Below are 16,288 nucleotides of genomic sequence, written 5' to 3' on the forward strand. Positions count from 1 at the left end.
CAGAAAAGTTCTTCCAGCCAAATGACTGGTAAAAAGATCAGAAAATATTTCAATTTTCTGCAATTGTGTCCTCTGTAAACATCCTCTTTAGCATAACTAAGCAGGGCAATGCTTTTCTATTCCAATACAACCCCCTTACTTTTGAAAAAACTATTTAAAAAGTTGAGACAGTCGTGCTTACAAATCAGAGGCTCTATCCTGCAAATGCTTACTCATCTAAATAGTCTTTACTCACAGTCCTATTGAGTTTGAGGTGACTATTCCCAGCAGTAAGCATTATACCAACTAAGAAGTGCCTGCAGGATTTGGCCCTATTACAATAAAGTAAAACATTCATGATCATTATTGAGAACAGTATATTCACAGATACTGTGGAGGTGTAAATATAATCATGTATTTTTATAAGCAAAGAAGAAAACCTTATCAGAAGCATTATTCACATGATTAAAATAGCTTTAAAAGTGGTTTCAAAGCCAAAAGGGTATAAATCCACTAAAATATTTTGAACGGGGGAATTAATTCAAAGTTTAAAAATTGCATGGTCATTTCATTAGAAAGAACAACAAGACATTCCAGTATATATAGAATTTTGATTGATGGCTTAAATTAAAGGTTCAGAAATGGGACAGTGAGTTTTTAATGTTCTTTTGTACCATTATGGATGTGTATTGTCCTCCCTGTTCCCTAGGCCTCAGCTAAATGTGACAGAACCACCACAGAGTTCAATAAGAAACATTACATGGCTATGTCATTTTGACCCCAGCGATTAGTTATAGTTTATATGAAATTAATCTGCCCTGGGGGGTTTACCTATCTGCGCTTACTTACCTGAGTGCAGATACTAGGAAGACAAAGTGCTAGCTTCACCATATCAGGCAAGATGGACTGGAACAAATGCTGAGACTCTGCATCTTCGAGCACCTACAAAAAGAAAGATTTCTTTTGCACCAAAAATAGGATTGATATTAACAAGATAAAGACTGCACAGGTCCACTTTTCACATTGGAAAATAGTTAACATTAGGCAAATTAATCTTAAAAACTATTTTGTTTAATAATTTCTGCATTCCTATAGCATCTGTCATCCAAAGTTTTCAATTAACTTTACAAACTAATTATCTTTCTCAATAATCTGTAAGGTACAGAGTAGGTAACCATTATCCATCCACTTATATGTATGATGGGAGGAGAGGTTAAGTGACTTGTCCAAGACAAAATAAGAAGTCAATGACAAGGTGAACATAGAATCCAATTAGCCACTAATTGCTCTCTAATTTAATAAAAGACAAGAAAATGGTTATCCAAAGACACTTTATAGAGTTAAATAATAAATTTACTAAGAAATAAGAGCCAAAGGATAGAGAGACCTAAGATGTATAGGCAAGGGAGAAGAGATGTTTCTAGCTGTAATTTAAAATGAAATGAAGAATTGCTGATGGAACATCCTTCCTGTTTCTCTCTCTCCAAAACCTCCCAACTGTCCTGGGTTTAGCTGGACGATCCTGCTTTGATCCCAAAAACCCTCTGTCCTGGTTGAAGTGAACAGTTCCTCCATTCAGGGCTGCCCAGGGGATGGAGTTTGCCCCGGACCCCCCTTTGAGAGGGGCCCCAAACCTAATGGTGGTGGTGTGACCTGGCACACAGGGTCTCACAGCACCACTCACATTTGGTCTGTCTGCTTCTCCATCTCCGCTTCTCCACCAAGGGTACGTCTATACTTACTTCCTGGTCCGGATGTAAGCGATCGATCTTCTGGGATTGATTTATCGCGTTTTGTCTAGACGCGAGAAATCGATCCCGGATTGATCCCAGAAGTGCTTGCCGTCGACGCCGGTACTCCAGCTCAGCGAGAGGAGTACGCAGCATCGACGGGGGAGCCTGCCTGCCGCGGCTGGACCCGCGGTAAGTTCAGACTAAGGTACTTCGAATTCAGCTACATTATTAACGTAGCTGAATTTGCATACCTTAGTCCGAAGTGGGGGGTTAGTGTGGACCAGGCCCAAATGTGATTGGTGTTGCAACCCCATGTGCTAGGTTGCAACATCAATCAGATCTTGCCAGTCTGCCCTTCCATCTCTATGTGGATGGACCAAACCTGAATGGTGCTGCATCCCGCTTTAGCCCCTTGAAATGTTGGGAGGTATATGTTCCAGAGGGAAAAAGCTTCAGAAGAGAAAAACTAACACTAGCTAGACTGTGTGGAAGCTTAAAGGGGGGGAGAGGGGGAAGAGAAAGCAGGGAAATCCCAGGAACTTTTCACTCAAGATAACCAATTCCCCAGTTGGCATAAACTGGTAAAGCTCAACTGAAGTCAATAGAGCTACACTAATTTACAGCAGCTGAGGATGTGGCCTACAATCTTTGAGGGGAAGAGGCAGGTCTGAATACATCTGGTAGTTATTCTCTGCTTTTTTTTGCTCAGCCACTCCATCCATGTACATTTTTATTCTAGTTTAACACAGGGTGCTGAAGGAATCTGAGAGCAAGATGGTTGGGTCCCTCCAGTAGGCAATTAAGATCATTACCTTCACCAACAACAATCCCCAAAATCTAGAGATCTAATATTCTATAGTTTTGAAGCCAAACTGTAAATTTATAACATCCAGAATTGCTTTCTAAATATTTTATATATTGTACACACCAAAAGTACGTATAGTAGATAGTGGACTTAATATGAAAAACACTGATGAGTGTTATTTACTTTAGACATGCATAAGAGTTCAAAGATTAAATAATCAAAAGTTACAAAGAAAATATTTCTTTAGTCATATATTCAGTGCTTTTCCTGCTTCAAGTGTTCATTATATGATTTCACTACACCGTCTCTTTGAAACTTTGCCGATAGATTTCTTGCAAAGGAGACACTTTAGCTTCCACTGTTCCACAATATACTGCTTTAGTTCTTCACCTTTGTGGCTCGTTTTCCCCCCCTTAATTTGGAGAAAACTGAAGGCAAAAGTTTTATTTCTACAGCAACTCTTATTTTAGAGTCTCCCTCACATCTTCATGTACAGGAGATATGAAGGAATGAATATAAGTGCTTGGGAAGTTAAAGGAACTTATGGAACAAACTGAATATGTGAAAGAAAGGAGGATAATACAACCTTAAAAAACACATAGTGTGGTTCTAGTTTATTATTTATAACTAGGTGAAAGTCCGTGCTGCCATTCAGGTGTAAATCTGTAAAGTGTAAAAAAGCCAAAAATGGCTGAAAACTTAAAAATTGGACATAAAAGTCCATGAATTCCAGTAATGATAATATTCTAGACAAAAAGAGCGCTCAACCATCCTTGAAGCTTTTTCCTTTGCTTTGCACTGACTCAGACATTCTAGGTTTCAGAGTGAGACACAGACAGAATGAAAATCCTGGAATCTTATAATAAGATGTTCATGAAAAAAAAAAACCCTATGATGTAGAGTTTTAAATTTCCATTTAACACCTTGAATTAAAGCTCTGGTTTTGCAAAGATAGTAGCAAGTCTGAGAAATCTGAAGGAAATTTGGCTGCAGTGGAGCAATTGAGCCCAAGCTATACATCATAATCTATTAACAATACAGTATATTTTCAGAAATGGGACATTTACTAATAAAAATTGAATAAGGCACTTATTTCTCCACAGTGGCTGGCTGTTGGCTGCATGTACATTTGCATTTTTCTGCAGTAAAAAACCTGGATATCAAAGATAACATCTAAAATCTAGTACCCTTCTATTTTAGCAGGAAACTTTAAAGATGGCTTGTACTCCCACAGCACAAACACCTCCAAGTAATAAGATAAACAAAAAAAGTGTTGCAAGCCTTGAATTTCAGACTTCAACCCATAAAATAAAATGAATACATATATAAATTAAATCTATTCAAAAGAAGACATTTAACCTTAAGTGTCTATCAGGCTGTCAAATTCTGATATTCTCTCCCCTTTGGGTAACACTTCCTGTCTTTTAAAACTGACACATGAATAGTGGCCGCCATGCTTTGCTGACTACCACAAACTATACAGTATCAGTTATCGGGTGACACACTATGGTACTGAACTTTGTCATAGCTGTCAACACTTCAACCTTTTGTTTATGCTCCTTTGCAAAAAAAAAAAAAAAAAAATGTAATGATAGTATGACACATATCCTTTCTGAAACAGAACCAAGGCCAGCAACTTCACAAGTCTGATGGCAAATGCATAATTAAATGAATATAAGTGCACATTTTAAACTCTGAAATTCTGCTTTCCTTTCTCCCTTTCTTTTCCCTCCTTATGCCCCTACAAGAGTATCTTCCTCTGTCTCTCTTACCTACCTATAAGTTTGATTAGGAATCCTCCTTGTACAAATCATGGGGCGAAATACTGACATTTATGCACAGGAGTACTTTCACTGGGACTACTCACGTGCATGGAATAAGTGTTACCAGCATCAGGACCTAAAGGCCTAGTCTTGCAGCACCTACACAGGTGAATAATGCCAATGATTATTTTAATGGAACTCATTTACCTGAGTAAGGGCTACAAGGCTGAGTGCTAAATCCACAAGCATGCCAAGGATCTCCCAACTTTTTCTCTAGGGATCATCATTGCTTTCAACCCTCTCCTTTTTACAAGGCAGAGTTCCCTAAATAGTTTTCATTATGGATGCACCGTGCTTTTTACCTAGAAAAGGGAGAGAAGGGGGGTGATGAAGGTACTTCCCCTTTTTCCCCAGCCCACACTAGATCTTCTCAATAACATTTCTTAACTAAACCATCAAGTTTTCAGGAGGAAATAAAACACGCTAATGGGACTGTTGCAGGATGCAGACCAAGAGCACACCCCCTTATGGCCTGCCAAGGCATTGCAAATACTGTGACTCAGTTTCTCTCCTAGTTTTACCAATAATTCTCTTGGCCATCAGCACAATTCCACTGCTGAGGTGACTTAACCCTCTGGCCAAGTCACAAGAACCCCTTCTGGGCTCTCAAAGTCCAAACACACACAAAAATCTTCCACCTTGGTCCCTAGGCACAGCCATTCCTTCCCGAGGGTCTGTCTTCTCGTCACCTTAATTCCAGCCCTTCCTTCCCAGGCTCAGCAACAAGACATCCAGGGCTCTATTCAGTTCAGTCTTCCCACTTACATAATGGGGACATTGGAGGGTGGGAGAGTGCAAATAGAGTGGCCCTACAAGTGGAACTGACACCCACCCTCTATGGGTTCCTGGCCTGGGGAACACTAAATAATTGGACTGATTGTCCCCCATAACCACTACTTGTCTTGCTTCTCTTTCCCAGGGTTTCTTCTATACTACCAGCCTTCCTGACTGCCCTCCTAATTCTTTATAGAGCACAGACTCCTAAGATTCCTCTCCCTGGAATTCCTCTCTACTTGGCTCTCTTCTCCTCTCACTGAGATACTGCCTTTATATCTCCCAGTGCACCCAGCTCCTAGTCATCTGATTGTCACATGACTTTATTCATTTCTTCCACCTGGGGACAGGGGGTAGGGCGGGTTCAGGTTTAGATGAACTCTAACCTCCTTACAGATCCACTCACTCTGTGCAGTGGCAATGAGAAAAAGTGATACAATACTTCAATTATAATATTGTGATCAGATTCAAATGATGAAAATCCTATTCTTCTTGAGTGCAGATGCCCAAATTTTGGAACATTAAGCCATGCTCATTTGTGGATACATTTACATTATTTCCTCTTTTTCTAACTTAAGGTACAGAAGCATAAAAATTGTTGCCAACATTTTTCTTGATAGGGAGAAATAAAGAACATTAGCAATAAAAACCTATAGTTGACCAGTTAGGTCCTTACTTTTTAAATATGTATTTACCCTTTGCGGCATCTTTTGGGCAACTGGATTTGAAACGAAGTTATATAACTGAAAGAAATCTATAGTATATTTTACCTATCAAAAATTTTGAAGGAATATTTAAAAAACTTTAAGATCTTTTTAGGAGGGTTTCATTTCCCAGGAAAGCTCCAGGGATTATTATTTACAAAACATTGGCTGCTATTTGCCAAATATAATTTGGTAATTTCATCAAGGTTTGTACCTGAACGGCTGACTAAATGACTATGACTTAGTGATGCAAATGGTTCAATGAGTTGTAGCAGAGGTAAGAGCTCCTGGCCAAGCATACTTGACTTGCAATTTAGCAAAATGAACATTTATACTGCAGCAAAAGAAGCTTGACTAAACACTGCCATAAGTAATGGCTGCTTGTCAATATAAACTGGTCCTCCAAATATAAACGAACAAATGTGCCTGACAGCCCAAATGAGAAGAGGTGGAGGTAGCATGTGGTGGTAGTGATGGTACGAAGTTTAAAATCTAAATCTGACAGCCCATCAAACCAAACAAATGAAACATACGAAACATGCACTTAGACAACTCTATCCATCACATAAGAAGGCCAAAAAGGCAAAAACAACATGCAGAGACAGCAATAGCTTAACATTTTCTACTTGGTTGTTTTCTCTTTCCCATATTAACTTGCTGTGACAGGATGCTGACTGACTGAACAACACTTCAGTAACAAAATGAATGCTTCCTTCAGACCTGATGAAATCTGTTTCCCAACTGTAATGTATTTTGGCCATTTTATTCTTTTCTGCTCCTCAAACTGCAGTGGTATTGTTTGCAAAAAAACATTTTTCCTGTTTTAAAACACATTTTTTCATATTTGGAATCAGTTTCCACAATAGTAGTTACTGTCATGACCTGCCTTTCCAGCTAAGCAGTTTCCCTAACTATCGTAACAGTAGATGCAATATAGATGGAGGTGGTAACCACCCTACCGCTGAAAAAATTATTGTGGATTTTATGTGACATTTTAATATTATTGCACCTGCATTCAACTTAAGGAGTTTTATGTTTAAATTTAGCAGACTATAATATTTCCCCCTAAACAAAATACCCTCAATATTCCTAGTGCCTAATAAAAATCAATATAATATTCATTTCTGGATTTTACGTCTCTCTAAATAAAATAAATAAGTAAATAAATAAAAGCACACACTCAGTAGCCACACATACATTCTGAAGCCAGCATCAGAGAGATTTTGAATCAATAATGTAGTTCCAAGAATGAACAAAAAATATGAATGAAGCAGATTTTATTCTTGTATTTACAAAGTAAAAGACTGAAATTCTGGGTTAAAAAAGTTTAATATGAATTTTACCCCCATAAAAGAAAGTCATTTGAATATTAAGTCACATTCATAAAATTCAGTCCCTTTTTGTGTATCGAAGGGATAAGGGCATGGAAAAGAAAATAAAGCAGAGCAATAATAATTAAAAGTAATACACATCTTTCCCATTTATGGAAGGGGCAATAAGTATTTAATTTGTCACAATCTTGTCCTGCTTATATCCATTCAAAATGCTGCTGCAAAGATCATTTTCTTAGCTCATCGCTTCGACCATGTCACTCCTCTTTGCAGCCCTTCACGAGTTCCCCTTTCTCCATTAGCTAAAATATACGCTGCTTGTCTTCATTTTCAAGCCCTATTCCCAAAGTTACCTAATCATGTCTCATATATTACTGAGATGCTGACTCTCGCCTCCCTTCAGCCAATGATGCCAACCTTCAACATGCACTTGTTAAGCTTCCAAAAGAGTACCTTTCTTGTGCTTCCGAAGAGTTCCTTGTATACATCTGTAAAGCTACCTCATTGTCCTCCTTCAAATACCTCCTTAAAACTATTCTTTGCAATGAAGCCTACAAAAAAACTTGAAAATGGTTACGCAGCTGGAGTCCTATGAGAACTGCCTATCACATTAACCAATACTGTCTCCTTGTTTTCTTGTGCTTCCCCTATCTATTGTCTTTTGTCTTATACTTCAGGCCCTACTTAACTTTCGATATAGCAGAAATTGCAGATTCACAATATTAGACTTCCACAATTTTGACAGTGGGAGCCCCCGCTCTCAGACCCAGGAGGCCGACAATGGGAGCCCCAGGCAGCTAACAGTGCAAAAATCGAGGAAAAGTAATAATGGACTTTTCCGCAATTTTCCATGGCTTGTCCACAACTCGGCTGCAATTGTTTGACAATCATTCTGCAGTTCAAGTTGGGCCTTACTTAGACTGTAATCCCTTTGGAGACATCGACCATCTTTTTGTTGTGTTTGTACAGCACCTAACACAGTTGGGTCCAGTCCATGACTGACAGTCCTAGGTGTTACCACAATATAAACAAAACAACAATTTTCTATCATATATAAATATTTTACCAGAAAGAAGAATAACCTCATCGATAACCATTCAGGACTCCCCAAGAGGCAGATGATAAATGCTAAAACAGAAGTGATTCAAAACACTGGGGATTCCTAAAAGTACTTGTGCCTATGAGTTTATTTGTAAGAACTAAAAAACATCAGACAAACTCTTTAAGTAAATTCTTATAAACTACATATTAATCTAATCTGTTCCTGGTTTGACTGAGAAGAGATCCTTAGGACACTTTATAAACAGTGATTTAACTCAAACTGCTGTCAGTATCACATAACCCTGGCTTCTTGATTGGGAGATGATTATGATTCCACTTTGACTGCATTGTGCCAGCACACACCTACACATTTTATTAATGGTTTGTGTCAGAGACTGATGCACAGATATGAGGGTGCAGTTCTCTAATAAGTATAGATATATATCCTTGTATCATGTAAAACAAACTATTAATCATTGTCTTTACCCAAAACACTGTAGAAAGCATGACAAGAAAGCCTACAGCCTGGCAACAAAAATACAGTAAGTGTTCAACAACACTTAAAGTAAGAATAAAAATAAAAGCCTAATGAACTTCCAACACTATAGGAAAACAAAACAAAAAACAGCCAAACAAATGAACTCTCTCCTCTCCCTTTTTAAGTTATTACATGAAACTAATTAAGTAGGAAACACACTCAGCTGTCAAATTCATCCCATTACTCAGATACTTTTCTGATGAGAAACCATAGGAAGGACAAAGTAATCTTTGGAGGGATGAGAAAAAAAATCACAACACAGGATTATACAGAGAATTTTATTTGAGAAAAAGAAATGTTTCTGACATTTATCAAAACCACAAACTGACACTTTGAAAAGAGAAAGGAAGACAGGTTACAAGAGAAGTTAATTCATTTTTGTTTAATTTTTTTGAAGGCTCATATGTGTCTCCTGCCAACTGAACCCTGAAATGCTCTCTCAGGTGTATCAACCTTGACAACTGCAGCCTCATTTTTACAGTTTTTCAAATTTTTAAATAAAGTCTAAATGGTTAATGAGAAATAATTATAAAAAGTACTAAATTTATTTTTAGGACTCATTTTAATGTCCTTTAAAAAAAAACAGTTTATATTTCACCACAATACTGGAAAGATACCATTTCCCTCATAGGTATGGACAGGATTATCATCATCGATTTGGGTGTGGGGAATGACATACTATACTTTTTACATCTCAGTAACTGGTCTACATCAGTAATGATTCAAAGTCATTGACATCTGAAGGTCACTTCCGTTAAATTACCGGCCATCTTTCTAGCTATGAAGGATTGTTCACATCAGTACTTTCCTTTGTCCAAGTGATGGGGCTTCCAACACTTACTTTGAGACTAGTCAAAAGCTTAACAGATTTCATCATCAGGCACTCTGATATTCAGTCTATATTCCCCACCACCACCACCACTGATTTTGGTTCCATTATCCTTAAAATGTTTAATGGCTTCTTTAATATATGGCCCATGAGTGGATACTAAATTTACTCAAGAAGCTTTTCTGTCATCATGAAATTGCGAGAGTAATTTTATGAGCACCAGCAATCATTTTATGAGCACCAGCAGAGCCCTATGAGTGAAGCCCAAGTAATTATGTACTACATTTGAAAGATACTGGATTGAAATCATGGAGTCCGAAGTCATTATCCGAATAAGTTGCAGCATGGGCAGCAGCAACAACGCAAGCTTCCCAACATTGACCATCCAATGTGCTCCAACCCTCACTAGAGCAGATCTCTATAAGTCAGCTTCCATTTCTACTCAAATATTTGACACGTGTACTACTGAAACTGCCAAGAAAGCTGAGATACATCCTCTCCCACTGGCAGGAATAGTAGGTTCAACCTATTACCCTTTTGACTGTAGAATCTCAGCAATAATACTGGCTACCAGACAAGCGTGGGCCAGTTTCTCTAGAAATGTTAAATTCTATTTCTTCTGACACATTCATGCTGTACTTGGGTCAATCGTTGTTGAAAACTGACAAGAAACCATTAATGGGTAGAGTGGATGGGTAAGGGGACAATTTGGGTGTCTCAGTTGATCGCAGAGATCAGTTTCTCCTATTCCAAGAACTCCAACACTGCAATCTATTTGGTCCAGCTGCATGACATTACCTGCAACTTACGCATCTCTTTAAGGACATTTGACCCTGATGTGCTTGGAAGGACCAGAGACTCCAGAATTATTGTTGTTGTGGTGAGAGCTTAGTAAGTTCACCCAACCAATTGGAGTCCATTATGTATTTAATACTTAGTCCTGCCTTGAGTGCAGGGGACTGGACTAGATGACCTCTCGAGGTCCCTTCCAGTTCTATGATTCTATAACTTACAGGCCCTAAAGACCCTCCCTAATTTAATTGCCTGCACCATGCCAGGAACAAAGATTTGTGTATATCCTTGAACACTAGCCAATGGGGAGGTGCCTTGCAAAACATTAAAAACTCTATCCAGCAGAGAATTAGATTTCATTGATACTGGTCCCCATATAGGTTACTGTGGACAGGCCTTGCCAAAACAGACTCCGGCTGGAAATGTGGGTTTCCTGCAGCCTGGCTCAAAAGTTTTGCAACTGATACAATTCTTTTGGCTAGAAGTAAATAGGAAGATTAATAAGATTATAGATATATCCTTAAAAATTACTTCCCAGCACCGTGTTTAGTAATTTATCCCTTCATCTTGGAAAATCTCCATCTCACAGAAAGCTTGGTTCTCCAGAGCAGTGCTTGAAACCAAACTACCACCTCACATCTGAGATACATTTGAAAAGATTTGCTCTAACTTTTTAGAAACTTTGATTGATCTCTATAAAATAGAAACCAATATATCACTTTTTTGCTTCCCCTCCTCCCTTTCTTTAACTACTTTGCTCTTTTGTCTTTATTCTCTGTTTTTCTCTCATGGGGGTGGGTGGAACCCAATAAAATAAAAATTTTTGAAAGGGTGTTAGAAAGCATTGTAATGGTGTAGTTTTTCAGAAGTCTACCAAGAACAGGCTTGACACCACAAACTTGATTTGTGGATGCCACGAAAAAGGCAATCTATATTAACAAATTTCATTCACTATTGACATGGTCCATTTTTGAAACAGTGTTCCCAGCTGCCAGCACTGGACACCTAACATGACAGAGAGCCCTCCTTGAACAATATCTCCAGTAATAAAGATGGCATGTGCCTAATCAGAACCTCTAACACTTGGTGCAAACTCACTGCCTTCAGTAAGTAGACAGCTCTTGGTAAGCAATTCTGTTGAGGATACTATAAGGAATAGAATCCAACTCACTTTCTAAGATGAAACAGCAGGAGTAAAAAAGCAATTAAAAACCTTCAGTTACAAGACTAAGCAGATAGGACTTTGAAGACAGACTGAAATATCTGTAAACGGCACGGCCATTTTCCCCACAGCCACTTTTCAAGGTAGCACTGCACTTCAAAGTTTTGAAAGATTTTACCTTTCAAAGTTTTTCAGTGGCACAACTACTCCTGACACCTATTATCTGGAGACACTATGAAATAAAGCAAGAAGAGGAATGTTCTGATGAAAGAGCATGTAGCTCACTCATTTGTGACAAGGAATTGCTGTGGATAATGGCATAGTTTTCATACAACCTAATGATTACAGTAAAATCTGCCTAAAGCAACCACTCAAAAGAGCTGACAAAAATCTGACTGATAAGCAGAGGTGGCTTTCAAATGAAGGTTGCATATATAGGTACCTTCAAATTAATTAGATATCTAATAGAAGCAGTCTCTTGCATAGTTTCACTGCATTTTAAAAATCTAAAATACACCTTTCCGTATGGCTCAATGCATATGTACAAACTTTATGCACACACAACATAATTATAACTCCACATCTGTTACAAGTGAATAGCCTAATTTCCTCCACACTCCACCTAAGGCAAATCTATTTCTATGCCAGGCTCATCACCATGGTGCCTGCATATGCCATTTTTAAATAATCAGATAGATATGGAAAAAAATCACCTACATGCCTGTAATTCAATCCTTATTGCTATTGTCTAAAATGTTTAGCCTCTACATTTTAAATCTGTACATTTCAGATAAATGCACTTCAATATTTGAGGTAACTTTTTTCAGTTCTTCACATATTAGAGATGTTTATAGTTTGTTCAGTATGAAGAAAAATTTATTTCTGCTACTCTGAACAGAAAACCCTCCAACGCACATTCACAAAACCATTTCAGTTTAGATTACTCTTTTTTAATCTGATGTAATGAAATTTTTTCAAAACATCTGGACTAAAATGAAATCCAGACTGGAGCAATGGATAGGTTATTTCAGGCCTTAGGACATGTTGTTTCTTGCTTAAAAAGCTTACATTTGTAGTGCTGACCTCTCTCAACAATACTTACTTCTGTTAGCACTGTCCAGCCAATTACAAAGATAACTTATCAAAAACCCAGTCATCAGTACAACAAGCCTGTACTTCAGATTTTCCTTTATTCTGGTTTCACTGATTACAGCGCTCATTTATTCAAGCAGTTGGTTCAAACAAAAAACATATCAAGGACTATTCCAGTCTTCCCTATGTGAAGGCCTGTAGTTATACAGAAAAGTAACAGCATGAACTCTCTCTCTCTCTCTCTCTCTCTCTATACACACACACACACACAAGTAAACAGACACTTAACTAATATTCGGTACATTTATCTTGCAAGAATGATTTATGTGTTCTTAATGATTTATGTGTTCAAAATTAGGGTATAGTCTAGAAAATAGGACTGCTGTCAGAAGTTCTAGGTTCTAACTAGACTCTGGTACTGAATGACCATGTGACCTTTAGGCTTGTTGTTTAACTTGAGTCTTCATTTCATCATCTGTAAAGTGAGGAATTTAACACTTGTATAAAGGATAAATGAGATGGGGGGGGGGCGGGGAGAGAATTAATTATTTAAGGTTTCTGAAGCTCTTGGTAATCTTCCAGTGAAAGACTATATAAGTATTCAGTATCAGGGGGTTGCCGTGTTAGTCTGTATCCACAAAAACAACAAGGAGTCCGGTGGCACCTTAAAGACTAACAGATTTATGCCCAAATAAATCTGTTAGTCTTTAAGGTGCCACCCGACTCCTTGTTGTTTTTATAGAAGTATTGTTATTACCTGGACAGGACTGTATTAATTTCATCCATATAAAGGAGGAAGCAGCTCACCGATATTTTTGACCAGACCATTCCTCTAACAGAAGAGCCATGCAAATTTGACCTTTGCTAGTCTGCATACCATCATCATTTGCACACAAGATTTGCTCCTTACTTCTAAAAGAGCTGATGGAGTGATGGCTACTAGTTGTTTAACATATTACTACTTAAACATCAGCACTTCTACAAAATATACTGTCACATGTACTAGTACATTATGTAGCAGTATAAATCAAATGAAACTATCCTTTATCAAATACATGAACAAAGTAAATTTAGTAATGCATTATCTTGGATTGTGTGTGTTTTTTGTCACTAAATTAGCCAACTCAGTAACAGGTTTCCCAGAAAGTGTGAATTCGCAAAGATCTACCTCAATAATAAAATTATGCCATACTTTACATTTGTAAATAATTCTGGAGTGCAAAATATTGAATAATGGAATCAGAGGCTCATTGCAGTGGGTTCCACCACAATGAACTTGAACTTACATGGAGTTTACACAGAAAACTAAAAGAAATCTTTTTACAAGCTTGTTGTAAACGAGTACTTTGTGCACATATCTGCATAAGTATTGCAAAGCCAAAATTTAGATATTGAGATCCGTGTAAATGCAAAATGTTTGCTAGTATGGTACAACATATGCTATAATTAAAACTGCTAATAAAGAACAAATATTAGTGAAGAAAAACATGTACAGTATTTGCAATAAAGCAATTAATTTTAATTCTTGAAAATAGGATGTAGGGCAATGATGTTCTAGTGAAAATTCACAGAGATTTGCATGTAGAGAAAGAAAACAAGGAACATTACACCATGACAGATCCATACTTTTCATAAAGATCCAGTCGCCAGAACTAAAAGATGAGCAGGTGAAGATTAAAAGAAAAAAGAACGAATTCTTTCTTCAATCTGAACGACCAGTAGGACAGGTCATTTGCTTCTGCTGCTACAGCTACTTAAAGATTTACCTATTTCCATTAACCTTTGACAAGTTATGCCATATTGTTTTAGTCTGACAGCTGACACACAGTTTTCTATAGATTTTACCAGAAATTATATAATGGTGCAGCCTTTGACTGATCCTAAAAATAAATTAAGAACAGCAGATTTTAGCATCTTAAAGCCAAAAAAAAGTACATCCGAGCTGCACAGGGTCAGGAAAGAGGGAGGACTGGTTTTATGGCATGATCCTCCTTTCCCTTGATTCCAAAGATTGAGCTCTGCAGCTGGGAAGGGACGGGCCAGAAGGTTAGCCCATATCTGGGGCAATGTCACTGTCCCCAGCCTCATAAAGAATACCCAAGTAAGTGATGAATGAGTCAACACTCATTTATGCAGCTTCCCCCGCACAAAAAAGGGAAACCCTATCATAGAGGAGGATTGGGAGCCATAGAGTCCCTCCTAAAGGAACTGTGTTTAAATGGAAACTGAGAGCAAGAATAGAGGCACCTGGTCTTGAACAAATTTCCTGAGACTCTAGGCATCAGGCACAGAAATCCTCCCTTCCTAATCTGCATAACCAAATCCAGGGCTTGCAAACAGCTGGTATGTGCCCATACACCATATTGGCATCTCTCTGAAAAACCATGAGTAGCAGCAAAATCTCATTTTTTTAAAAGGTTTCTAGCTTTTATAATTGCTAACTAAGCCTTAAAAATTTGAACTGAGTATAGCAGATGTGAGCCGTAGAGAGCCTGGAACAAGAGAGGTGTGAGCTGCCCACTCATCTCAACTCAGATGCCCAGTGATAGTAAACCATGTTGACATTTAAATTATTTCATTCCTCATAAGAAAGGAGAGGGTAGATCACAGGTTTTCTCCGTTTCTTGAGTGACATCATTTTGGTTCTAAAAGGGGCATTGGGGTGAACCCACCACTTCCCTTCTAAAACATCAAGAAGGAGCCCACCAAAACATGTACAAGCTCCACCAAGGGGAGCCAAGCTCAAGGAGTCTGAGCTACACTCATTTTGATTACTCACACGGGAGAAGTTTCATTTTTGTGGATGAGCTTAGAATAGTATCACCACCACTTCCACTCCCCACCTCAGTCTGACTGCTGGCCAGTTCCCACTTCTCATCTCTTTTCTCCTCAGAAAATCAGTCAGGAACTTCATGAGTCCAGACTTTCTATTTACAACCCCCTATGTAGGAATAACCTACAAAGGTTTCAATTTGTCTTTTAATGGCATGTTTAAATATGAACGTTTAACCCTTTTTTTTAACCGAATGATGTAACACAAACATCAATCCATTAAGTGTGCTTACTCAGTGCAACTAGACCAGGGGTAGGCAACCTATGGCACGCGTGCCAAAGGCGGCACACAAGCTGATTTTCAGTGGCACTCATACTGCCCTGATCCTGGCCACCAGTCCGGGGGGCTCTGCATTTTAATTTAAAATGAAGCTTCTTAAACATTTTAAAAACCTTATTTACTTTACATACAACAATAGTTTACTTATATATTATAGACTTATAGAAAGAGACCTTCTAAAAACGTTACAATGTATTACTGGCACATGAAACCTTAAATTAGAGTGAATAAATGAAGACTCGGCACACCACTTCTGAAAGGTTGCCGACCCCTGAACTAGACATTTGGAGGGTCCTGAAGTACATGTACTCATTGCCTACATGTATAGAATGACAAGACCACAGCAGACAACTGGTGTTTCACACTCCGCCCCACTCTGCAGTAGGTGATAAAGCAAGATATGATCACTGGGTCTTTTGGTTTTGATTCCTTCCTTTCATTTAAGTATAATAGGCAAGTAGATACTTATATTACTTAGCAGTGGATTTAGTCTGCAGCAAACTTTAGCAGTGGTGACACTTATTTTCTACTACTAAAAATCAAAATTTAAACCTGTAGATTTCCTTCTCAAGG

General features: G+C 38.1%; 1 protein-coding gene across 13 annotated transcripts in view; it reads right to left on the bottom strand.

The window, feature by feature from the left end:
- PARG (poly(ADP-ribose) glycohydrolase) overlaps positions 1-16,288 on the bottom strand; it is a 127,525-nt gene that overhangs the window by 71,791 nt on the left and 39,446 nt on the right. For 12 of the 13 annotated variants that reach the window (XR_010589214.1, XR_010589213.1, XR_010589212.1 and 9 more), the window contains one exon: positions 829-921. The exons of the other annotated variant lie outside the window; for it this stretch is intronic. Coding sequence is in view for 9 of the 12 variants with exons in the window: in XM_042854672.2 (XP_042710606.2) it covers positions 829-921 (93 nt within the window). In the remaining 3 variants the exon portion in view is untranslated. The remainder of the gene's footprint in view (positions 1-828; positions 922-16,288) is intronic. 13 annotated transcript variants of the gene reach the window in all.

This window comes from Chrysemys picta, chromosome 7 (assembly GCF_011386835.1).
Source record: "Chrysemys picta bellii isolate R12L10 chromosome 7, ASM1138683v2, whole genome shotgun sequence".
Classification (NCBI taxonomy): domain Eukaryota; kingdom Metazoa; phylum Chordata; order Testudines; family Emydidae; genus Chrysemys; species Chrysemys picta.